The following is a 26,511-nucleotide window of genomic DNA, read 5'->3' as shown; positions in this document are numbered from 1 at the left end:
ACGGTGTGGTATATTGAGGGCGTGCCATAGTGGCACTGCATTTAATGTCCACTAGAAACTGTCACCGCATCATCTTTGATACAGAGAAGGTTGCGGTGCAGAAGGAATACAATTTGAAACGTCATTATACAACTAGACATGCTGAGGAGTATGCAAAATACCAGGGAGATGAAAGAGTGAACCGGGATGCAAATTTTAAAACCAGTCTACTGAGGCAACAAGATTTCGTCAAGAAAGCAAGCGAAAAGAGCGATGCAGCAGTCGAAGCTAGCTACATGGTGAGTGAGACAGTTGCTAGGGCGGGAAAGCCATTCAAAGAAGGTGAATTCATTAAAAGGTGCATGTTAGATTTTTTTAAAGAAATCTTTTCTTGCGGCCCAGCCTCACCCAGTTTCTGCATCCAGTGGCCCCCAGGTAAATTGAGTTTGAGACCCCTGTTGTAGAGCATGTAATATAATAATGACATATAACAGAGATAGGAAAATAATAAAAAGTTGGTGGAAGTGGAGTAGTTTAACAGTGGACGACATATTAAGGTTGAATACGGAACATGTAGGGTAAAAATCAATACATACATTTTAAGAATGACAGGGTTAAATAAAATAATTTAGAGTAGGGTTCCATCTTGTTTCACTCTCCATATCAGTAAGTGGCGGTAATGCGCTTCACAAGCTTTCTTGCCAACTGCCATTAAAAGAGAGAAGAAGAAGAATGTTCGCCGTTTGTTTCTGTTCTGCAACAACGGAAAGGAAACGCTGGAACCCTGCAAGGGAGTATAATAAGTCCAGTACTATTTTCCATAATGATAAATGAAGTGTTTAGTGAAGTGGAAGGGTTAGTGGAAGTGGCACTGTTTGCTGATGATGGAGTGATGTGGAAGAGAGGTAGAAATATAAATCATATAGAAAAGAAGATTCAAAAATCTGTAAATAATGTTCAAGAATGGGGAACAGCTTGGGGTTTAAGATTCTCTGTTGGAAAGACTAAAGTCATAAATTTTACAAAGAGGAAAGTTCAAAACAAGCTCCAAATTAAACTCTTTGTAGAAAATATAGAAGAGGTACAAGTATTTAAATATTTGGGAATTTGGTTTGATAAATATATTAACTGGTCAACCCACATCAGCAAAATAGTGGAGAAAAGTAAAAAGGTGTTAAATATAATGAGGGCTTTGAGGGGTAAAGATTGGGGGGCTAATAGGCAGACATTGAAAGCAACACATGTTACTTTAATTCGATCTGTTATTGATTATGGATGCATCATTTACCAATCTGCTTCAAAAACCTTACTTGGGAAAATAGACAGGATCCAGTCACAGGCATTAAGGTTATGTCCTGGAGCTACTAAATCAACCCCATGTGGCAGCATTACAAGTAGAGATGAATGAAAAACCTTTAGACCTGAGGAGAGAGCAGTTTATTGGGCAAACTTAAAAGGGTCCAAGCAAGGACATCCTACTCATCAAGTGTTACTAAATTGTCAAGAAAAAGAGAAGAAAAAAATGAATAGTTTTGGGTGGATAATAGGAGACATGGGAAAAAGCTCAAATTGACAATATTAAAGTTAGCCCTACAGTACCAATCCCTGCAATACCACCATGGATGTATGACAACCCAAATTTAAATATGCAATTATTAAAGAATATACATTTAAATAGTTACCAGGTAGAACAATGGATTGATGAAACGTTTTTAGACAACATCATGGTATGCATCAAAAACTACAAGTAATAAAGTAGGAGCTGCAGCAGTTATCCCACAAGGAAACATTGTATTAAATAAAAGAATCAACGATAAGTTATCTGTTTTTAAGGGGGAACTGGTTGCAATTTATATGGCAGTTAATTGGATAGAGGAAAATAAAGCAACAAAAGCAGTCGTGTGCTCGGACTCCAGCAGTGCATTGATTAGCATAAAAAACATAGCATCAGAAACAAGACAAGATTTAGTTTATGAAATAGTTCAGGCAATCTGCAGAATAAATAAAGCGGGAGGTGTGGTAACATTTCTCTGGGTTCCTGCTCATGTAGGAGTTGTGGGCAATGGCAGATAGGTATGCAAAACAAGCAACCACTAAAACAGAAGTAAACATGGATATTAAGCACAGTAAAGAAGAAGTGAAGAACATAATTAAGATAGAACACAATAAAAAGTGGCAGGATAATTGGAATAAGGAAACAAAAGGTAGAGAGTATTACAAAGTCCAGAGGAGAGTAGGTGTAATGAGAGGAGGCAATAGAAATAGGAAGGAAGAAGACATTATTACTAGAATGAGATTAGGACATACATATCTAAATAGTTCATTGAAATTGATAGGGAAACATAATACAGGGCTGTGTGACTGTTGCCATCAGAGAGAAAGTGTAGGACATGTTTTAATACATTATAGGAAACAGTGACGTGGCCTCACGTGCCATCATGGAAAGAAAAAAAATGTAAAAAGAAAAAAAAAAAATTAAATTGTTATATATGTATCCAGTGATTATACTATAAAGTTATTTTCCATTTAACTTCACCAGTTTTAGATTATTTTTATTCAAAATTGCTGAATTTTCACATTTGCCGTTCAAATACTGAGAAGAGACTTGCGGTGATCAGCAGCCAGTTGAGCCTCACCATGGATTGCGCAATGACTCGGCTAACTGCTGGCCTGCTGTGCAGTGAGACCGTATTGCTATATGAATTATATTATACATTTCCATAGTTTTGTTAGCTGAGGTATATAATGTACAGTGTGTTTTGTCAACAACTGTATGTGTGTAACGTATTTCTTGTGCTGAGCAATCATAAAACGGCTGCGAAGACGCAGTGGCTGAGGCTCGCAGCAATCCCGCCTCCTGGTGGTAGAGGGTGCTAGTGATCCCAGCGATCATTTTTGCGACTCCACGGCTGCAGAATAAGTGACAACAAGCAGCAACAGTTAGCGATCGTTTATTTTTTCCTCTCGCCTGGACTTTTAACATGGAGGATTACATATCTAAAATAAAACAGTTTTCTAAACTGGACTTTCAATCGAAGCAGGAGGTAATAATTAAAGGAAGATTTCCATCAAGACAGAGAGACTTCTAAAACTGAAGAAAGATAAGGAAGACTTCTATAAACAAGTTATCGATGCTTTTGTTCAGAAGGAGCGGCGCCTGGACTTCATTTATAAGTAAAGGTAAGACCATAATAATGTTTTTTCGATTAAATGTGCTTTTTTTTGTGTGCTACAGTTTGTATGTGTAAAGTTAAAGTTCAGTTAAAGTACCAATGATTGTCACACACACTAGGTGTGGTGAAATTTGTCCTCTGCATTTGACCCCCCTTGTTCACCCCCTGGGAGGTGAGAGGAACAGTGGCGGCGCCGCGCCCGGGAATCATTTTTGGTGATTTAACCCCCTATTCCAACCCTTGATGCTGAGTGCCAAGCAGGGAAGAATGCTGGTATGAGCTTTTAAACATAACCCGTTAACTGCTGCCAATCAAATGGTGAATAAGATACTCTTTAGGGTTCATATGTTTGTAAATCTGACTGTGATGAAGTCAGTGCCTCACCAGCCATGAACCTCACCGCACGTCACTGGTAGGAAATACAATAGAGAAAGGGAAATACTGGATTGTAAGTTAGCGAAAGAGAAGATTAGGTTAGCAGTGGAAGATATTTTAGGATTGCACTCAGAACATATAGGTTATAAAGCATTATACACATATTTAAAAAAACTCGAGGTTAAATAAAATAATATATAGTAGGGATCCACCTCGGTCCACACTCCATTTCAATAGGTGGCAGTTGTGCACAGCAGATGGTCGTTTGCCAACCGCCATTAAATAAAAGAAGAAGAAGAAAGGAAACGCGGTGATGTGGTTTCACGTCGGAAGTAAATACACGGCGGACCATTATACCCAACGCGTAGCAGTTGGCAGTTTTCACTTGCAATACTACTTATTTTTCTAAATTGAAATTATATTACAAACTATACTTTCATCTATTCAGATTTAAAATCACCGTTTTTGAATTGTATGATAAAATGTTTACCAAGCCGTTTCGCGTTAAATCAAACACCGTAATGAAGGCATCGGATAGGTGAGTGTGTGAGTCATTTGCTTATTGCTAGCTATTATTAAAATACCCACCCTCTCATTTTGTCATAAAGGCAGAAAAAAGCCTGATCAACAATCACCGTAACAGTGCAACATTATTATTTGCTTGTCCGGGAACTGCTGGTGTAACGGCACATCTGAACCATATAGTATTTAGGTTGTGTAGTGTATTTTTCCCACTGTACAAAACAAACATGTATTCTCTTCATCCCAGTTTAATGGTATTTTAAAACCCAAGTTAGTTTGGCTATTTCTCCAGTGTGCCCTAGTAAAAGAAACTGTATTTAATTACTGTTGAGTTTGTGAGTTCGTTGGTAATCAGCCCACACATATAGGCACTACGTTAAATTGACTTTCATGCTAAAATCGGCTAATAATTTAAGCATCCATTCAGAAGAAAACAAGAGTCACTATTGTGTTTGTCAGTCTTGACTCTAAATAAATTACATTTGAATATTTATTTACATTCTTAAGGATATGTCTCATTGCCATGACATTAAGTTGTTTTATGTCTTTAGGAGAAAGCTTAAAGCTGACATATCGGCAGCCTTTCCCTCCCTGTCTTCTGATGAATTAACTGAGGTGATCCCCAACAAAGAGGAATTAAATGTTGTGAAGATTTACGCACACAAGGGAGACACGGTGACATTATATGTTCTTCATAAAAATCCACTGTTTTTTCAACTGGAGAAACACTTGTATCCTACAGGTAATGTAAATAGTCAAATTGGTCTCACCAGCATGATAGTAACTTAATTTAAATTAACTATGTTTGTATTTATTTAACTGAATGTTCATCTTTTAATAGTCTATATGCTTTGGCGCTACCCTGATGCTCTACCAACGTTCAGGACATGGCCTCCTGTACTTCACAAGTTGATTGGAGGAGCTGGTAAGCTTCTTTTTTAATGCCTGTAAAGACATATTTTACAAATGCCTATGAATACCACCATATATGATGTATTCTTATTTAGAATACAATAGAACCTTAACATACAACTTAGTTGGGTCTGTGATGGTGCTCTTAACTCAAAACACTTGTACCTCAAATCAACCTCTTGCATTTAAATTCATTGAAATTAATTTAATCTGTGCTTGGCCCTCCCAGAACATCACCATTTTAACATGTTACAGCCCTTTCAAAAAGAAAAATAAACTTTTAGATTATAAATATTGTATGAAAAACATTACAATAGAATGTAGTAGTCACTAATTCAGTAGTTTTATGAAGGAACATAATAATAATGTACAGCATATACCATGGAGAATGGACTTCTATGGTATCGCTTTCTAACTGCTTCACCGTGAAACAAACCATCAGCAATTTTTCCAAATTTTCATTAATAAATGTTCATCGTTTCGTTATTATTTCAACATCTTTGTCTGATGTTATTGACTCATTTTGCTTCAGTATGGTGCAGACTAGCAATGCTTGGCTCCAACTGTTACAACAAGTTGGCTAGCTGAATGCTTGGTCATGTTTTATATCTTTAATTTGAAATAATACAATCCACTACTTTTTACAGCACTGTCCTTCACACTCACTTTCGTCCTTCCTATGTTTGGAAAAACAAATCTTTAGCTGTAAGCTAATGCTAACAAGTAAGACCGGTTGTTTTGGGCAGATCTTACATTGTTCACTGTGGCAATTGCTACGCCAACTAATGGTGGAATTTCTTGTAACTCAAATGTTTGCCTGCAAATTAAAGTATACAAATTAACCGAGCGACAGCCCTAATCTCGGTATTGTACCACTGGGCACTGTACCACTGTATTAAGCATGTACAGTTTCTGAATAACTTCTTGTCCACAGATCTCATGCTTCCAGGTGTGGTGCCGCCTTGTAGCGGACTCCCAGACTTAAAGCAGGGAGACTGCTGTGCTGTTACAATTGTCAATAACAGGTACAGATCATTTAAGGTTTTGAAAAGGTTTTTTTTTTATACCCTTTTCAGTTCTTGACATAACTCCTTGTAATAATTCCAGAGCTCCAGTTGCAGTTGGCACAGCGGCAGTTTCCAGTGCAGAAATGGTCAGTTTGGGTATGAAAGGGCGAGGAGTATGCATTTTGCATACATACATGGATCATCTCTGGTGAGTAGTTTCTTTTTTTACTTGCCACACCTTCAATGACTATTGCTGATATAGGAATAGTTTGGCCTGAGGGTGAGAAGATCACACACTTTGATATCATTTAGGTTGATTGTTCCTTGCATATTCCCATGACGACACATCTCTGCTCAGTGGGTTATAGTACTGTATAGTCATTTGTTGTGGAGGCATGCATACATCTTTTTCACGCAAATGTAGTTTAGGGATCTGTTCAATTAGTCTTAGTTGCTCAATCAGTGTTAATGTTTTATCTAGGGCCTTTGGAGAAAAATGTAGTCCCCCCGTTATACCAGATCCAGAGGGTAAACAACCTGTTGTGAATGATGAAGAATGTGAGGATGACGAGCAAAGAGATGAAGAGGAGGAAGGCAATGGAAGTGCAGAGCAGGAGCTGCGACAAAGCGAGCCACTTGTAGATCAAACCTGCTCTGGTGTGGGCGAGCTGAGCCTTGCTGAGCAGGAGGAAGGAAGGAAGGAGTGGGAAAAAGCAAATGAAGAAGGGGAAAATAATCAAGATGATCATAAATCACCACAAGGTACCGGTTTCAGTATATTTTCAAACAAACATGGGTCTGTTTATAGATACATTTTTGGGTCTTTGTTATGTGGGACAATTATTCAACATGACTTTTGAATAAATTGTGAACCCAATGAATTAACAGATATTTTTTTACAATGTAATGCTGTCGCAAATCAGTGCCATATTTTGTCTGCATGGACCCTATCTTGATTTTTTTAATCTGATGCCATGTTCTTTGGACAAGCCACAGTGGAGACTGAATAGATGATGTCCCTGCTGGCTGCATTACGTTCGGGACAGGTACTAAACCTTGGTTCCACGATAGTAACCAGACTACAAAAAGAAGTAGCTATCGGTGCCTCATTTTGGTCCTAAATGAAAGCATTGACACATTAGGGAAGCTATCCAAACAGACACACAGAGTTTTACGCTCTTCTTCAATTTTAATTTGTTCAATGCCAACAGCCATCATCAGATCCACCATCGCACACAAATGCGAGTTACATTCATTCATACATTCAAATCTTGTGTGACTGTAAGTCTTGTAAGATGCCTACTAATGTTGTGCAGGCTCTATGTGAAGAAAGGACGGCAGGCCGGAACTCGACGGGTAGTTTTTATCTGAACACAAACCCGTCTCTTGTCAAAACACAGCAGAAGAAAGCAAGGAAAGACCAACAGCATACTTCAGGCCTTCACAATAAAAGTACTGCATGCTAAATCCTGTCTGACAAAATAAGGGTTTCAGTAAAAATAGCTTACACACATTTTTTTGCACATTCACTTCAATTTATTACTAATAGGGTTTTTTATGATTTTTGTCTTATATGACTTATAAATGGTATTACAATATTGAATACTCATGTTTAAACAATGCCAAATTGTCAAATTATCAGGTTCATGCATGTTGACATGAGTTTGCATGCAGTTTTCAATACCTGTGTTGGAATCCTGTGTTTTGTAGTCTTTTTTTAACAGTGTACATAGTGTGATATCACACTGTAGTAGAAGTACTTATGTATGTGGGCATTTCTAGTATATGCTGTCAGCTAGCATCCTTCCCTCTGCATCAGGCTCTTAGACTGTTGCCTGCATTGTCCCGTGTTATTCCTTCTTGTGTCATGAGTTCCCATCTGCTCTGATTTATGCAAGCGAAATATGTCCGTGTTTGACTACACAATTTTAACACTGAACTGTTCTGTCAGGACAGACATTTACAAAATTGGAATAGCCGCTAAACTTCAGATGTTTTTTTTAAGATGTTCGTATAAGACTGCTAAAACAATGCGTACCGTTCAAGTCAGGTTTCTTTCTTATGTTTTGGTCAGTGTTGGTGCTTCCGTTGACATTCAGGAAAGCTCTTAAATCAGAATCAGAAGTACTTTATTAAGGAGCCATATGTAAAAATGTGGTTAGAAATGTTACTGCAATCACGGTCAAAATTCTGTAGTCCCCTCTCCCTGACTGAGGTTGCCTATTTATATACCTACTACTACTTATTGAGTCTTTTTTTGGCAATTTCTTATGGGAGAATGGCCTTTTGGTTTGTTATTATAATGCCATGCTGTGTCATGTTTTCCAGTCTGTGAATGTGTTAAAAATACAAATCTTTGTGTTTACTGGAATTTGTGCGAGGGTAGCGGGTGTATATTATACACCTATATATTATATAGGTGTATATTGTAGCGTCCCGGAAGAGTTAGTGCTGCAAGGGGTTCTGTGTATTTGTTCTGTTGTGTTTATGTTGTGTTACGGTGCGGATGTTCTCCCGAAATGTGTTTGTCATTCTTGTTTGGTGTGGGTTCACAGTGTGGCGCATATTTGTAACAGTGTTAAAGTTGTTTATACGGCCACCCTCAGTGTGACCTGTATGGCTGTTGACCAAGTATGCATGCATTCACTTGTGTGTGTGAAAAGCCGCAGATATTATGTGATTGGGCCGGCACGCAAAGGCAGTGCCTTTAAGGTATATTAGCGCTCTGTACTTCTCCTTACGTCCGTGTACCACTCCGTACAGCGGCGTTTTAGTCATAAATTTTACTTTTTGAAACCGATACCGATAATTTCCGATATTCCCGGACAAGCAAATAATATACTTTAAAGCATGTATCGACCGATAATATCGTCAGTCCGATATTATCGGACATCTCTAATATATATTAATGTACATATATATATATATATATATATATATATATATATACAGTATATATATATATATATATATATATATATATATATATATATATATATATATATATATATATATATACTGTAAAAAAAAAAATATATTTATGTATATATATATATACGTATATATATATATATATATATATATATATATATATACTGTAAAAAAAAAAGTGTGTATATATATATATATATATATATATTTTTATATATATATATATATATATATATATATATATACTGTAAAAAAAAAAGTGTATATATATATATATATATATATATATATATATTTATATATATATATATATATATATATATATATATATATATATATATATATATATATATATATATATATATATACCTGTGGGATGTTCCAAATAAGTGTTTGATGAGCATTCCTCAACTTTATCAGTATTTATTGCCACCTTTCCCAACTTCTTTGTCACGTGTTGCTGGCATCAAATTCTAAAGTTAATGATTATTTGCAAAAAAAGAAACGTTTATCAGTTTGAACATCGAATATGTTGTCTTTGTAGCATAATCAACTGAATATGGGTTGAAAATGATTTGCAAATCATTGTATTCCGTTTATATTTACATCTAACACAATTTCCCAACTCATATGGAAACGGGGTTTGTATGTGTGTATGTGTATAAATATAGAGAGTTGAAATCGATTGTGGAACTTTTTAGCAAATTATGGATACAAACAAGCAAGAAAAAAACAATTTTTGAATAAAATGCTTTTTTTGGTTGAATTAACAAGAGAAAATAATTTCTGCTCTAATTTTCAATATTCAAGAAATGTTCAGTTAAAGTACAGTTAACATTTTAACAACAGAATTACCTGCTATTTCTGCTTTTGTTTTTCCAACATAAAATAATACAATATCAAAAATAAACCTCAACTGAATCTCTTCAGGTTAAATTAGCAGTGGACAAGTTTCGGCGACAAACCGACTTCCTGAGACAGAAAGTTGAAAACGGTGTTGCGAACAAAGTTTGGAAAGGTAATTGAAGTGTAACAACTTTATTAGTCGTAAATAGTCCTGGGCAATATCACATTTTGCTCGACGATATATTGACCTGCAAGTAATTGCAGATAAACGATATTATTGACATACATTTTTTTGAGACCAAATTAAACACTGATATAATGACAATACATGCAAATGCAATTAACTTGTGTTTCTCTTATATTTTAACATTGCAATTGAAATGTAAACTTTTAGATACCAAGTTAAATAAAACAAATAATACAATTAAAATGTACTCTGTCTGTAAGCAAAATGTTGCACTTTAATAAAAATCGCAACCAAAATCAAAATAATAGGTTATGTCTCTGTTTTTAAGACGAGGGTGTACAATCAACGTGGGACGACGTGGCTCGGTTGGTAGAGCGGCTGTGCCAGCAACCTGAGGGTTCCTGGTTACATCCCCGGCTTCCGTCATCCCAGTCACATCCTTTGTGTCTTTGAGCAAGACACTTCACCCTTGCTCCTGACGGGTCGTGGTTTGGGCCTTGCATGGCAGCTCCCACCATCAGTGTGTGAATGTGTGTGTGAATGGGTGAATGTGGAAATAGTGTCTAAGCGCTTTGAGTACCTTGACTGTAGAAAAGCGCTATACATGTATAACTAATTTACCATTACATTTATCAACTATATACAACCAAAACAATAAACAAAATGGCTAAATAAAGTTATGAGCAAAATGATCACAGTAATTATTATCATGGTATTGTTGAATGGACTCAAAAAGTACTTACTGTATTTTTCGGACTATACGTTGCACCGGCCGAAAATGCACAATAAAGAAGGAAAAAAACATATATACGTCGCACTGGAGTATAAGTCGCATTTTTAGGGGAAATTTATTTGATAAAATCCAACACCAAGAATAGACATTAGAAAGGCAATTTAAAATAAATAAAGAATAGTGAACAACAGGCTGAATAAGTGTACGCCATATGGCGCATAAATAACCAACTGAGAACGTGCCTGGTATGTTAACGCAACAACAATGGCAAGAGTCATTCAAATAACTATAACATATAGAACATGTTATATGTACGTTTACCAAACAATCTGTCACTCCCGATCGCTAAATCCGATGAAATCTTCCTCCCCGGTGTCGCCTCTGGTATGTCCTTTCTTTCTGCTGCTCGATTGCCGTTCTCTGCTGCATATTTCACTACTTACAGCTTGTAATCTGCAGTATATGATTTCCTTTTTGGTGCCATTTTTGTTCAGTCCTTCTCAGTTTTTATAAGTTACCGCCAATGTTGATGTAATCCATTTTAATAGCTACGGCAGTAGCATATAGCATATAGCAGTTAGCATCCCGGCAGCACGGTGGAAGAGGGGTTAGTGCGTCTGCCTCACAATACGAAGGTCCTGAGTAGTCTTGGGTTCAATCCCGGGCTCGGGATCTTTCTGTGTGGAGTTTGTATGTTCTCCCCGTGACTGCGTGGGTTCCCTCCGGTTACTCCAGCTTCCTCCCACCTCCAAAGACATGCACCTGGGGATAGGTTGATTGGCATCACTAAATGGTCCCTAGTGTGTGAATGTGAGTGTGAATGTTGTCTGTCTATATGTGTTGGCCCTGTGATGAAGTGGCGACTTGTCCAGGGTGTAGCCCGCCTTCCGCCCGATTGTAGCTGGATAGGCTCCAGCGCCCCCTGCGACCCCAAAGGGAATAAGCGGTAGAAAATGGATGGATGGAGTTAGCATCCCATGACCTACAATGCACTTCTGCCATGACCCTCCTCCGCCGAATTCTTATTGGTTGACGTGTGAGTGACGATTGCTGACGTGTGTGTGACGATTGCTGCCATTTGCTTCGTCTCTTACGCGAATGAGATAAATAATATTATTTGATATTTTACGGTAATGTGTTAATAATTTCACACATAAGTCGCTCCGAAGTATATGTCGCACCCACGGCCAAACTATGAAAAAAACTGCCATTTATAATCCGAAAAATACAGTACACACACACTAAGCTCTTTCAACAAAGTTTTTTTTTTTAATAACTAAAATAAATAGCCACTCAATATACTTTCTTAACAGAGGAAACATCAAATATTATTTTGACTTCATAAGAGCCACATAATTTTATCTGTGTGTTTAAATATGTTTATCTTCCATTTTAAATTGTAAAGGGTATAATCAGTTGTTTCACTTCCAGTTTGTTACATCACGTGAGTTCACTCTCCGTTAAACGGAGTTCGTGTCCGTCTGCTTCAATTTGTCGAGTTTATCAATCACTTTGTGCTAAAACAGTCCATCCTTTGTTTAATGTGAATACTGTAGCACAGTTGTTTGTACAGCAATGTGTTTCTACAATTTTAGATTAGGGAATGACGTTTCGTAATGGGGAAAAACAATGTCTGTTGTTTACATATTAGCATTTAAGCTAGCTAACAAGCTAGTGTCAGTCCGTCCGCAGCCGCAGAAACCGATGCAATAGAGTGACTGCACTTTCAGACCGTCTCGCTTGCCGAACACGCGCCTTAAAAAAACACAAACTTCAATATGAACGAAGAGCCACATGCGGTTTAGGAGCCGCGGGTTGGCCAGGCCTGTTAGCGAGCCAACGACTTCCCTTCGCCGCACAAAGAGTCAAAACCTCCTGAAGAAGGACAAGATGATTCACCCCCGTTCTTTTCATTTCGCTATAGTACAAACGCGCGCAGCTTTTGAAACTCCTGAAAAGCGTAAATACTGTTGAAGCATACACATGGCGATTTATCGACGCTGGAAAACTTAACTGACTCAATTTTCATTTATTGTCGGTTAATCGGCGTATCGTGTCTCGGCCGAGGCCTAGTCGTAAATAACTTTTTTTGACTTCTTTAATAATAGTGAAGTGTGAATTATATTTATATAGCGCTTTTCTCTAGTGACTCAAAGCGCTTTACATAGTGAAACCCAATATCTAAGTTACATTTAAACCAGTGTGGGTGGCACTAGGAGCAGGTGGGTAAAGTGTCTTGCCCAAGGACACAACGGCAGTGACTAGGATGGCGGAAGCTGGAATCGAACCTAGAGCCCTCAAGTTGCTGGTACGGCCACTCTACCAACCGAGCTATACCGCCCCAATAATAATACTAATATATTATGTTAATTAAGGAAGTTGGTTTGTCGCCGAAAGTTGATTCACTGTTACTTCCGTCATAGTTTGTCGCGTCCTTTGTGGCTTAAAGTTGTATTTCGACTTTATATTGTTGTGTTGATGCATTTGTATTTGTTGTGGCTTTTGCAGTCGTGCTGTAGCTGAAAGTTGTTGTGTTGTAATTTATGATATTGTCTTGTCACGTTTGCATTTGTTGTGACCTTTTTCAGCCACCGTAACTATCTGACATTTTTGTGCCGACTGATGGCGATTACACTCTAAATGTTTACCATACCATTAGTCTTGCTCTTCAATTATGTATCTAACTAATTGTGTAAACTTTTACATTGGGCTCTACAACTTTAGGCACTGTGGACTTTGCTGCCCCAGCCACATTTTCTTTTCTTTTCTTTTAATGTGGTGCAGCTTCACATGAAAAAGCCAGATTCAATTCACATCAAACAATCTGCTATTTATTGATCACAAGACATGCTCTGACACATGCAGAGCTATTTCATGTCCGCATCATTGTGTTGTGTAAATTAAACCACATACTTTCTGATGTGGGAAAAGGGGAAAATAATTTCACCTTTGTTATAATTTGGTTTCCTAGAGGACATGGACTCCTTGTTCCTGCAGTGTTTCCTCTGTGCTCTCAAAAGCAAGGTGAAGAAATCGGAGCTCCCTCTGCTGACAAGCACATTTCTCCGCAACCACATGTTTTCCTGCTGGTAAAGAATTACTCATTATTCACAAATTTGCTCAAGAGAAATGTAATTATTCTCTCAACACCTTGTGTTTTTCTAGCCCGAGTGGAAAACAACTAGATATTAAAAAATCCAGTTATAAAAAGGTATATAAGTATGTGACAGTGTTACATTATTCATTTCAGAGTCCATTAGAATCCCACTGGCCTTTATATGAACAATCTTCCAACAGCTGTCCAAGTTTCTGCAGGTTATGCAGCAGCAGCACAGCATTGTACGAGTGAAAGAATTGACGAAGGGCGTGGAGAGTATTGTAGAAGTGGACTGGAAAAACCCAGAGTAAGTTTGGCTTTGAATAAATATACATTCAGTTTCTATACATTTACAGAAAACTGCATTATACTGAAAAATACCGTACCTTTTAGTGTATTTCTTATTTGTCACTTGTAGATTACGCTCCTTTTGTGTTCCTGAGGAAGCGGAAGTTGAAGCAATTCCACTACAAAGCGGAGGAGAAGAAATGTATCATCCTCCTGAAATCACCATTTTATACTCTGTGTCAGCCCGATTAGAGCCTCTTTTTCAGGATGCAAAAAAAAGGTTTGTGGGTTTTTCCTGAACCTGACTCATGATACATCCACATGTCTTTGTGGTTAAAATGTTTTGTATTTCCTTTTTGAATGAAAAACTGACAGCGGTGGGGCAATGCTGTGGCTGTCCTAAACCTATGACCTATTTTTGAAGAGAGTGAGATAAAATTACCACGGCTCCTCACTTAACTAATTTCTTAACTTCTTTGTGTGAATTATATCTTCAATCAATGTCATGTAATGTCTTGAAATGACTCTGTCATTCATTAATTTTTCCAACTAAATTACTCCTGAGATTACAATGTGCAGTAACATCAAATGCTGCTAAATATACTGCAAACCATTCTAAAATATATCCAGTGCTGCCCACATCGATAGATCATGAAACCTGTAATCGTATAACTAAAGCATGGGTAGGCAACGCACAGCTCCTGCTGAGCCCACTCCACTGATGGGACTTTCGAAAGGGTTGGCCAGCATTGCTGAGGCCCACCTCCCCAGTTTACTTCTTTAGAGAAGCTAAACAAAGATAACTTTTCCTTACACCCAAACAAACATTTTCTTGGGGCAATTGCTCAACATGCTAACACTTTGTAATCGTTGTAGACAGTAGATCAGCGCACACAGTTTAACTTAGCTTGAGGGGGTAGACCTATAGCAGAAAACACTACTGAGTCCAGACCAAGACACTTTCCCATATGCACCTGGGGCGTCATGTATTAAGACTTGTGTGGTTATCCTACTAAAAATGGTGTACGCTCAAATACAAAAAACGTCACATAAAAAAGTAAATATGTATTAATGTGTGCATGCGCATTAATGCAAGCACATTTCTTTTGTACATCCCAATCAGCGTGGAATTGGGCGCACATTTTGGGAGTGGATTGCCACTCCTTGTCCATCCCCCATTTAAATACACAAATCATAATTAAATTAGCCATGCACCTGAAATGTCCCGTGTTGCACAATCAGAAAACACAAAGATAATGAGCAAGACGGCAAAAAAAAGAATTTCACCGAATATGAGTTGGAGGTGCTTCTTGCTGGTGTGGAAAAAAGAGCTCTATTCCACTATTGTTGCAAGTTCGTGCAGCAGTGCATGCGCCGGGAAAAAGGTGTAGTTTAGTATTTCACACACACTTTGCACATAAACAATCAGGGACTTGTTTAAAAGATCTTAAAGATGTAGTTTAACCAAAAAAAAGAGCAAATGTTTCACTTTGACCACTGACTCGAACTGATGCTGTAAAGACGGGATATTACATTAGGGGGTACATATGCTCTTATTGTGCACCGCAAGTGTTAATGTTAGGACAATTGCATACATAAATGCACTCACCAAGAAGCCACCCATCACCCACAATCCCAGTTTGCAGCATCGCCAACTGTACTGTTCCTGCAGTGTAAATTGACAAGTCAACAGCAAGCCAAACTCCATCCAAAATGAATATGGGAATCAGGGAGTAGCATCCAAGTTCCAAGTGCTTTAATAGGCGGCACACTCACATCCAGCGTGAACCACAGTGTAACTAAAGAAAACATGCAAATATATGTTAAATAATGACTACCGGTACATAGTATTAGTAATAAACATTTATATACAAGTAAAACACAACATGAATCAATTGTGATGTAAATAAAAGTTTAGACTTCATAACAAATAATAATTTTGCACAATACAACAGAAGTTATATTTATATAGAGTCGTGGTCAAAAGTTTACATACACTTGTAAATAACAATGTCATGGCTGTCTTGAGTTTCCTATAATTTCTACAACTCTTATTTTTTTCTGATAGAGTGATTGGAGCACATACTTGTTGGTCACAAAAAACATTCATGAAGTTTGGTTCTTTTGTGAATTTATAATGGGTCTACTGAAAATGTGACCAAATCTGCTGGGTCAAAAGTATACATACAGCAATTTTAATATTTGGTTAGATGTCCCTTGGCAAGTTTCACTGCAACGAGGCGCTTTTGGTAGCCATCCACAAGCTTCTGGCAAGCTTCTGGTTGAGTTTTTGACCACTCCTCTTGAAAAAATTGGTGCAGTTCAGCTGAATTTGTTGGTTTTCTGACATGGACTTGTTTCTTCAGCATTGTCCACATGTTTAAGTCAGGACTTTGGGAAGGCCATTCTAAAACCTTAATTCTAGCCTGATTAAGCCATTCCTTTACCACTTTTGACGTGTGTTTGGGGTCATTGTCCTGTTAGAACACCCAACTGCGCCCGAGACCAACCTCCAAGCTTATGATTTTAGGTTGTCCTGAAGAATTTGGAGATAATCCTCCTTTTTCATTGTGCCATTTACTCTCTGTAAAGCACCAGTTCCATTGGCAGCAAAACAGACCGAGAGCATGCTACTACACCACCATGCTTGACGGTAGGAATGGTGTTCCTAGGATTAAAGGCCTCACCTTTTCTCCTACATTCATATTGCTGGGTATTGTGGCCAAACAGCTCAATTTTTGTTTCATCTGACCACAGAACTTTCCTCCAGAAGGTCTTATCTTTGTCCATGTGATGTCAGATGAAAAACATTGAGCTGTTTGGCCACAATACCCAGCAATATGTTTGGAGGAGAAAAGATAAAGCTTTTATTCCCAGGAACACCATGCGCATGCACTCTTAGTACATGGGGCCAGTGGACGTTTATAGTAAATTAATTATTAAAATATTTGAAGTTTTGACAGAGTACTCGCTTCTATTTTCACCGGCGCAGCTTTTAAATACTTTAAAGTACTGGTTGATCACATCAGCAAATACACTGACTAATTGCATGTGAGTTAAAACATACCACGCAATATTTGTCAGCCAATCAAATCTTTGCATTCCAAAAGGTAAACATGCCGACTCTAAATTCAGAGACCGGCGAGAGAAACAAAGGGAATGACACGGAAGAACGAGTGATATCCACATAAATAAGAAGGAAACAAGTGAGACTTACTCAGAAGGAGAGCATAGTCAAGTGAGTGTTAGAAGGGGAAAAGAGCAGAATGTCCCTGCTTGCTTCTTCTGCTCTCCCTTGGCCTGACCAACTGCTGCGGTGGACAGGTGGAGAAAAAGACAACGTGCAACAACAACAGAATAATAAATACAGATGGCTCTCTGTAAGAAGAGGAAAATTGTGTTTTTGGTTCCAATAAAACATGGCAATGTGAAATGCCATTATGACACATATTGTGACCAAACACATACTCATATCTGAACTGTAAAAAAAACACTCACAAAGCCTAAAGAAAGAGGAAAAGCAAAACGTCCACTTTAGTGTTAGTGTGGTATGATCTCTTTTTTGTTTACTTTTAATTTTGAAGGTTTTTTTATTTTTATTTTTTTAGCAAAGTCTACCTTCTTAATACCTTGTTGTCTCTGATAGTACCACAGCAGACTTGACTGGTGTTTTCTGATGCTCCTGCAGGAAAGGTGTGATACTGCAGCCTGCAGAGGTGAGAAGTATAGTCACTGACTATGTGAAGATGAATGACTTGGTGAATGAAAACAATAAGAAGTAAGTAAAATGTTTGTTTATGTAATGAATATGTGCAATATTAGTATGAAATCAATGCATTATTTTAAATATATCTATTCTCTCAACATTAACATAAGGGGTGCGAATCTTTGGGCACCTCACGATTTGACTACGATTCAGGGGCTACAATATACATCTATAATTATTATATTCTATGTTTTTGTTATAGTGGATATTGTTAATATTTTGTATATTATTATACAGTCTAAATATAATACATTTATTTATCAATGATGATATGTCTACAAGACTTCCTTTTTGCTACTGATGTATGCAGTTTTGCGTCATTTCCGGTTTTTGTATAAGCATTTTTCTATACTGTATATATATGTATATCTTTTTTTATATATATATTAGGGGTGTGGGAAAAAATCGATTTGAATTCGAATCGCGATTCTCACGTTGTGCGATTCAGAATCGATTCTCATTTTTAAAAATCGATTTTTATTTTTTTTATTTTTATTTTTTTTTAAATTAATCAATCCAACAAAACAATACACAGCAATACCATAACAATGCAATCCAATGCCAAAACCAAACCCGACCCAGCAACAAACCGAGCAATTGAGAGGAGACACAAACACGACACAGAACAAACCAAAAGTAGTGAAACAAAAATGAATATTATCAACAACAGTATTAATATTAGTAACAATTTCAACATAGCAGGGGTCGGCAACCCGCGGCTCTGGAGCCGCATGCGGCTCTTTGATCACTCTGATGCGGCTCAGCTGCATACTTGCCGACCCCCCGATTTTCCCGGGAGACTTCCGGAGTTCAGTGCCTCTCGCAGAAAACTCCCGGGATTAATATTCTCCGATTTTCACCCTTACAATAATAAAAAGGGCGTGCCATGATGGTACAGCATTTAGGGCCCTCTACAATCTGTATATTCAGCGTGCCAGCCCAGCTTCTTGTTATATGAATTTTCTGCTTGCACACGGAAGTGACAGCAAGGCATACTTGGTCAACAGCCACACAGGTTACACTGACGGTGGCCATATAAAACAACTGTAAGACTCTTACTAATAATGCGCCACACTTTGAACCAAAACCAAACAAGAATGACAAACACATTTCGGGAGAACACCTGCACCTTAACACAACATAAACACAACAGAACAAATACCCAGAATCCCATGCAGCCCTGACTCTTCCGTGCGTCGGTGGAGGTGGGCGGGGTTTGGTAGCGGGGGTGTATAATGTAGCCCGGAAAAGTTAGAGCTGCATGGGATTCTTGGTATTTGTTCTGTTGTGTTTATGTTGTGTTCACGGTGCAAATGTTCTCCCGAAATGTGTTTGTCATTCTTGTTTGGTGTGGGTTCACAGTGTGGCGCATTATTAGTAAGAGTGTTAAAGTTTTTTATACCGCCACCGTCAGTGTAACCTGTGTGGTTGTTGAACAAGTATGCCTTGCTGTCCCTTACGTAAGCAAACAATTACCCCATACAATACAATGTGTGGCTGGGCCGGCACGCTGGTTGTATTGGGCGCTAAATGCTGTACCATCACGGCACGTACGATAGAAGAGATGCCTTGAGTTTGTTAGTCAGCTGGAAAAATCGGGATGGTTGACAAGTATGACGCTGTCAGGCGCCAGTCATATGAAACCCGCGGGCTGCACTAACATTCAATTTTCATATCAATTTGTATGCAGTGTTATTTAATTTTAAATTTCAAAAGATTTTTGTGGCTCCCATTGTTTTCTTTAATTTGTGAAACTGGTCAAAATGGCTCTTTGACTGGTAAAGGTTGCCGACCCCTGGTATATACGGTCAGCAGACGTAAGGCAAAATAAATTGTGTTACTGGTAAACAATAGCAACTTATCAGAAAAATTTGACTTTAAATGTCACCGATATTTACTCCTCAAGGCCATGTCATACTGTAGTAATCAGTTAAGACAGTGAAATGTAGCTCAAAATATAATGTGACATTTCATGCTCCTGTTTATAGTTTAACAAGTATTTGTCTCTTTTCATCTGTCACAAATTTTATGATGAGGATAGATTAAACTAGTTTTTCTATTCAAGCCTCATAAGCCAGCATTTTCCTTGCTATCCAGTTAAATGATACTTGACTGTAAAAAAACATGTCATTTTGTTTGTTTCCCCCAACCAGTTATGTTAGCATCAACCCTACACTGTGTGACTGTGTGCTTGAAAAATCAGAATACCAGGAAATAGAGTCTCTTAAGTGGGAGGACCTTTTCAGCAGGTAACTACATATTTTCTGTAACTACAACATGTCACTATGATTATAATTCATAACAGTTTGTAACTTACACTTTGCTTGCTCACTGTATGTACGGTCAGATCCAGAGTAATTTGTCCATATTTTGTTTAGAATTTTTCTTTGTACACCACCACAATGGATTTGAAATAACACAAATCTATAAGATAGAACTTATGAATGGCCCTTATTTTTTTTTCCATATTGAACATTTGTGTGGTATTGGACTTTTTTCACAAGACAATGGAAGGTCAAAGTAAATCGATTCCATTCATCATGTATTCAGATAGGTGCAATATTCTTGTGTTCAGACAAAGTTGTGTGTGGGAGAGGTGTCTTACCTGCTGACAGTTTCAACTGACACTTCAGCTTTCGTCGGAGCTGTTGCAGCTTCCTAGTGTGACATGTCTAAAAACAGATGACCAGGTCGAGAAATTTTTAAAATAAAGTTCCCCGACCGGCCATTTCTGTTCTCCGCCCTGGCATCGCCGATGGAGGACAGTGTCCCAGGTGTGCGAAAGCATAGTAAACCCACCATTATTATTATTTTTATTTAAATAGGCAAAAATCCTATTGCGATTAAAAACCTATTTTTCAAGGAAGTCCTGGCCAAGAGGCAGCAAAGTTACACATAATTTTACATTCGCATTACACATTAAAATGACAGGATAGACATGAAGTAAAACTGTTACAGATAACTGAGGCTGCTTCAAATTCTCTGTTTAGATTTAAAAGCATTTAAAGATAACAATTCAATAAGCTTCCAGTCTCTTTGTAACATGTTCCAAGCACAAGGAGCTGCATAGACAAAAGCTTTTTTCCCAGCTCAGTGGGAGCAAAAGGACCAAAGAGCAACAGCTGATCGTTGGATCTCAGAGCATAAGAGTCCGTATTTCTTTGTGTAGTCAATATACAAATGTAATCGGGCAATAGTCCCAGAAGAGCCTTGTATATAAAAGTGTACCAAGGACACTGTCTCCTAGTGGACCGAGAAGGCCATCCCACCCGAAAGTACAAGTCACAGTGGTGTGTCATGGCTCTACAGTTTGTGATGAACCTCAAAGAAGCATGGTAAACAGAGTCGACCCTCTGAAGACAGGAACGAGTAGCATTCATATAAAAAAAGATCACCATAATTTAGCACAGATAAAAATGTGGCAGAGACAAGACACTTTTTTACACCAAAAGAAAAACATCTCTTGTTACAGAAGAAAAACGCCAATTTAAGTTTTAGTTTCTTCACCAGTTTATCAATTAAATGTTTAAAAGTAAGAGAGTCATCGATTAAAATATCAAGGTATTTATATTAATGCACCCCTTCTATGATAGTCCCTTCAAGAGTGGACACTACCTCCATTACTACCAATAGTTGACAGCATACTTCAAAAGCTTTGCCTGCCAACTCCCCTGACCTGAACCCCATAGAGAATTTGTGGGGTATTGTGAAGAAAAAGCTGAAAGACACCAGACCCAACAATGCAAATGAGCTAAAGGTCGCTATTGAAGCATCCTGGGCATCCATAACACCTCAGCAATGCCACAGGCTGATTGCCTCCATGCCACGCCGCATTGATGCAGTAATCCGTGCAAAAGGATTCCCAACCAACTACTGAGTGCATTAATTGACATTTTCAAATGTTTGATTTTGTTTTGCTGTTATAAATCTTTTTTTTTTTAACTTGGTATGAGGAAATATTCTAATTTTTTGAGATACGATTTTTGAATTTTCTTAAACTGTATGCCATAATCAGCAATATTAAAATAATAAAAGGCTTGCAATATTTCAGTTGATGTGTAATGAATCCAGAATGTATGACATTTTTGTTTTTTTAATTGCATTACAGAAAATAAAGAACTTCATCACAATATTCTAATTTTCTGAGACAGTCCTGTATATGGTAGATCACCTCTGCTGAAATTGGGCACCCCTGCCTTAGTGTCAGTCTGACTTGGTTATTGGGATGTTGGTCTCTCTTTAATAGGGATTAATATCGTTGGGATTTTATCGATACTGATACCAATATCGATATTCCTTATCGATACCATATTCATCGGTACTCTTACAATTTTCACAACAGACCACAGCTTTTATTTTCTGACATTCCCAGAGTAAATGAATGAGAGTTCCTTCAGCTGCCTGTCACTTTATACATACTTTGCTATCTACTGTACCCATTTTAAACAGCTGAGAGGGTGTAAAATATAATCTATTCAAGATGTTAAGTTGACCCAGTTTAATTTTAATGCATTTTATTGGCATTTTTCCAAGTATAATTCCATGACATGTATTTTTCTAAAATATTTAAATCAATCATCTATTTTCAAAGACATGAATCAATTGCATTCCTAGTATGGTGTTAATTTATTTTTCAAAAAAACCGTTTAACATTTTTTTTAAAAATGGTATCCTGATTTAAAAAAACATATCCTCTAGTTTGTGGCTATAAAAAGTCATACTTTCAGAGGATATGCATTTTTACAGCATGTTTTAAAGAGTTAAACTAAAAAAAATTACTTATGTTCTATTGATCAACAAATTCAGAATTGGATGTTTATTTAGATGGCTTAATTGCAGTTCTCCTTTAATAATTTTGATTCAGAACACTGAATTATACTACAGAAAAATTAATTCTCAGATGAAACTGTCTTGCGAGCCAATTGTAATTACACTTAATGTAAACGTGTCAACTATTTAACATTATCATTGTCAAATGCTTATGTGTCTATACAGACAATTGTAAGCTTTTGACTATGTACTGTATAATAACGAAATGGGGTCGGACATGGGAATTTAATTTTTTTAAGTGGCATTAAAATGGCAATAAAAAACATTAAGTTAGATTTGCTAATACCTGGAGAAATCCTGTGTTACAAACTTTGTTGTGGTGTTGCTTCCTTATTTGTGATTATTCCAAGCTGATTAACAGATCCTACCTGTGTCTTTTTTTAATGCGTTGCAGTAACACTGGAAGTGAATGTGACAGCATGTCATAATTATGATGGTCAGCTGGGTAAAAAAAATACCGATAGCCATTTGGGTTGGTCCTCCTGGATCAACCCAATTAGGAATCAGTACCAAAAAATACCGCTTCTCTGTATACATCCCTACTCTTGGCATGTTGCAGCATAGCAGTGTAATTTTGAAAGGTTTAAAATTGAACATATGAGGGCTGTAAGGTGTAGATTTTTCCATTGGATGATTGTGCTTTTATAAATAGCATTGTCTCAACATGGTTGAAAAGAGTAGTTTATAGCTAGGGGGTTTTTTTTTACACTTTGTATTTCCTATGAGAGATGTGGACAGTATCATGATCAGGTCAGCAGAATTGACCCATCTTTATAAAATCTAGCCATCATTGTGGGTGCCACACTAAACAACAGCTTCCTAGCAACAACATGTGGATGCTCCTTTTTAGTTGGATAGTCAGTTTGCCACATTTTGAAACAAATGGACTTCCACTGAGGGATGAAGCTAAAGGAAAGACACCAATTGTTTCCCTTGCTTAGTTAGAATTTGCTGTTAACACTAGCTTTACAGGAAATCTAATGATTATTGTGAGAGATTACCAAGAGGTTTCATTTTTGTGTACTTTCACTATTAACAACTTCACTTTTCAATCTGATGAGCATTTTTTTGTATTTGAACAGCAACTAGTTGTGTTATTTGACTTCCATTCATCCATTAAAACAGTCTATGTAAAAGCCTCTCTTTCTTACAGGACACTCGGGAGAATGCAGCAGTGCTATCAAATGGTGTTTCCTGGACAGATACCCATAATAAAGAAAGGCCACGTTGAACCCATAGATATCACTGTCGCTTCCCGAGGCTCCAATAAAAAGGTGATCACACTCCCTGATATTCTGTCTTTGTAAAATTGTATAGTGCTTTTAAATGAAAAAAAAATTAACACAGGGATACAATTTCTGAAAACAAAACTAGTCTTGTTATCAATTGTCGCATGTTGTCTATAAACAGTCACTCCAGTGAAGTCAGTGAGTGGTAGTAAGCTTCCCACAGACCTTTTAGACATCAATGCCAGGTGGAAGGAGCACTTTAAGAACCTGCGAAACGAAAAAGAATATGAACATCCAGATGCATGACAGCAGCTGAAGAGGAAGCCAGAAGGAATTAGCTGTGTGGGGAAATCAGTATGGAGGAACTCAAGAATTCTCTTAAGTTAACGGCAAGTGGCAAACAACAGGTGTGGATGGCATTCCTTTAGATTTCCTGAAAAATACTGGAGAAAAGATGTGGGAAACTCTGCTACAACCTGAGCAAAAATTATGCAATCACCATTTTTGGAGGATGTTCAGTTGTTTAGTTTTGTAGAAAAAAGCAGATAACAGACATGACACTGGTTTTAAGAAACACTAAAATAAATCAAAAAAATAAATTGTGGTAGTCCGTAACAGTCTCATCAAACAAACACTACAACACAACACTAGTACATTGTTGCGTCACCTCTGGCTTTTACAACAGCTTGCAGTCTCTGAAGCATGGCCTTAACGCGTGACAAGCCATACTCTTCATCAATCTTGCTCCAACTTTCTCTGATTGCTGTTGTCATATCAGCTTTGAAGGTTGGATTCTTTTCATGGCTGTTTTTTTCAATGTCCACCACAATTGGATGCAGATTCAAACTATTTGCAAGACTTGACATTGACATTATGTATCTTTCTTCATGGAACGTTTTTTACCATTTTTGCTCTACAACGACAAGATGCATTATCATCTTGAAAAATGATGTCATCCTTTTGATTGACGAAATAAGAAAAGTATATTAAATGTCAATTTAAACTTGTGCATTTATTGAAGATGTAATGTCAGCCATCTCCACAGTGCCATTACCTGACATGCAGCCCCATATCATCATGACTGTGATGATATGCATGTTTTCTTTAGGCAGTTGTCTTTATAAATCTCATTGGAACGACACCAAACAGAAGTTCCCGGATCGTCATCTTGCCCAATGCAGATTTGCGATTCATCACTGGATATGACTTTCATTCAGTCACCCAGTTTTCCTTAGCCCTTTGTAACTAGGAATGGGTACTGTTCAGATTTGAACTGATTCGGTAGGGATTCCTGGTACCTGGGATTTGATACCAGTATTCAACAATACCAATTTTCAGTTCAGTTCAGTGACCGTCTTTGCTGTCTGTTCAGTCCTAAAAAGTATTAATACTGTAAGTACTGTTTTATGGTAACATGCATCTTAGTTGTAGTTTTCATTAACAAATTTGAAGGTTTTGAAATTACCATGTAAAATCAATATTGCTAATCAGTAACATGTCAATAGCAAAACCAATGTGTATTAGCAACAAGCAAGCACTGTTTTGGAAAGTGGAGCCTTACTTTACTTACGTTGGAGCGTTTTTTGAGTCAAATAATTTTTTCGCGACATTACCGTATCTTGAGGTAGTTTGGCTAAGTCTGCTCTCAGTGCTGCTAAAGTGATTGCCAAGCGCAGGGCAATGTTCCCTCTAATTTTTCATTTATCTGAGCAAAAGCACGATCTCCCTGGGGGGGGCGCGGCTACAGGATAACAATAACGCGTTAACTATAAGTTCTTTCAATGGTGAGAATTGTTTTGATGCGTGATTAACGCGCATTTGTCCTGACTCCTTTTTGACTCTCTGTCTGTTCGGTGGTGTGGGGAAATGTAATGGCATCCAGTTACTGTTCAAGGGGAACTGCATTTTTTCTGGAATTTTGCCTATCGTTCACAAATATTATGAAAGCGCTGATGATGGAAGTTATTATTTTTTATTTTTTCTATTCTAAATATTAAATAAGTGCGATCAAAAGTTTGCTTACAATGGAGCTTGTGGGAGCCGCGCAATTCCGCCGCCTAAGCCCTCAAAAAGCATCCAAACACCTCCATTGTTGTTTTATATACATGATGTAAATATATATGTAATGTAGTAACGGGAACATTTATAATAACATTTATTATTTACGTAATTTGATCACTTTAAGCATACGCGGCACATTCATTTAAAAAATGCATCGCGATGTTAGCCTTTTTTTTCCCTTCATCGCTGATTATTACTGCAGACTTTATGAGAGCCAACAAACTTAATAAAACATAATTTACCGTGCAAGGTCTGCTGTCATTAGGATGCAGACTGCTGGGATGTTCATATATTCCTATTTAGATGAAGAATGACCCATAATCCTCACAAAGAAACAAGGTGGAGGGACCAAGCGTTTTTTTGTGTCCACCAGTTTCGGGTCTTATATGGCTGTCAAAATGTACCAACTTGTCGGAATGTGTCCTCGTTCTTCTACTATTCAAGTAAGAGGCATGATTTATGATCTACTATAAACTTACAGGCCGCGAGGAAGCAGCAGACCACTCAATGTACAAACCCTGTTTCCATATGAGTTGGGAAATTGTGTTAGATGTAAATACAAACGGAATACAATG

At 37.5% G+C, this 26,511-nt stretch overlaps 1 protein-coding gene across 4 annotated transcripts in view; it reads left to right on the top strand.

The window, feature by feature from the left end:
• Positions 1 to 3,822: 3,822 nt before the first annotated feature.
• Positions 3,823 to 26,511, top strand: part of eif2d (eukaryotic translation initiation factor 2D) — a 34,055-nt gene continuing 11,366 nt past the window's right edge. For 3 of the 4 annotated variants that reach the window (XR_009817494.2, XR_009817493.2, XM_061981545.1), the window contains exons 1-13: positions 3,823 to 4,065; positions 4,601 to 4,791; positions 4,891 to 4,974; positions 5,896 to 5,986; positions 6,069 to 6,176; positions 6,450 to 6,730; positions 13,637 to 13,754; positions 13,831 to 13,876; positions 13,963 to 14,069; positions 14,181 to 14,330; positions 17,739 to 17,828; positions 19,970 to 20,065; positions 23,800 to 23,920. Coding sequence is in view for 2 of the 4 variants with exons in the window: in XM_061981545.1 (XP_061837529.1) it covers positions 4,010 to 4,065; positions 4,601 to 4,791; positions 4,891 to 4,974; positions 5,896 to 5,986; positions 6,069 to 6,176; positions 6,450 to 6,730; positions 13,637 to 13,754; positions 13,831 to 13,876; positions 13,963 to 14,069; positions 14,181 to 14,330; positions 17,739 to 17,828; positions 19,970 to 20,065; positions 23,800 to 23,920 (1,539 nt within the window). In the remaining 2 variants the exon portion in view is untranslated. The remainder of the gene's footprint in view (positions 4,066 to 4,600; positions 4,792 to 4,890; positions 4,975 to 5,895; positions 5,987 to 6,068; positions 6,177 to 6,449; positions 6,731 to 13,636; positions 13,755 to 13,830; positions 13,877 to 13,962; positions 14,070 to 14,180; positions 14,331 to 17,738; positions 17,829 to 19,969; positions 20,066 to 23,799; positions 23,921 to 26,511) is intronic. The other variant, XM_061981563.1, reaches the window with a different exon arrangement.

Source organism: Nerophis lumbriciformis, linkage group LG01 (assembly GCF_033978685.3).
Source record: "Nerophis lumbriciformis linkage group LG01, RoL_Nlum_v2.1, whole genome shotgun sequence".
Taxonomy (NCBI): Eukaryota; Metazoa; Chordata; class Actinopteri; order Syngnathiformes; family Syngnathidae; genus Nerophis; species Nerophis lumbriciformis.
This window is presented reverse-complemented; position numbering and strand designations above follow the sequence as displayed.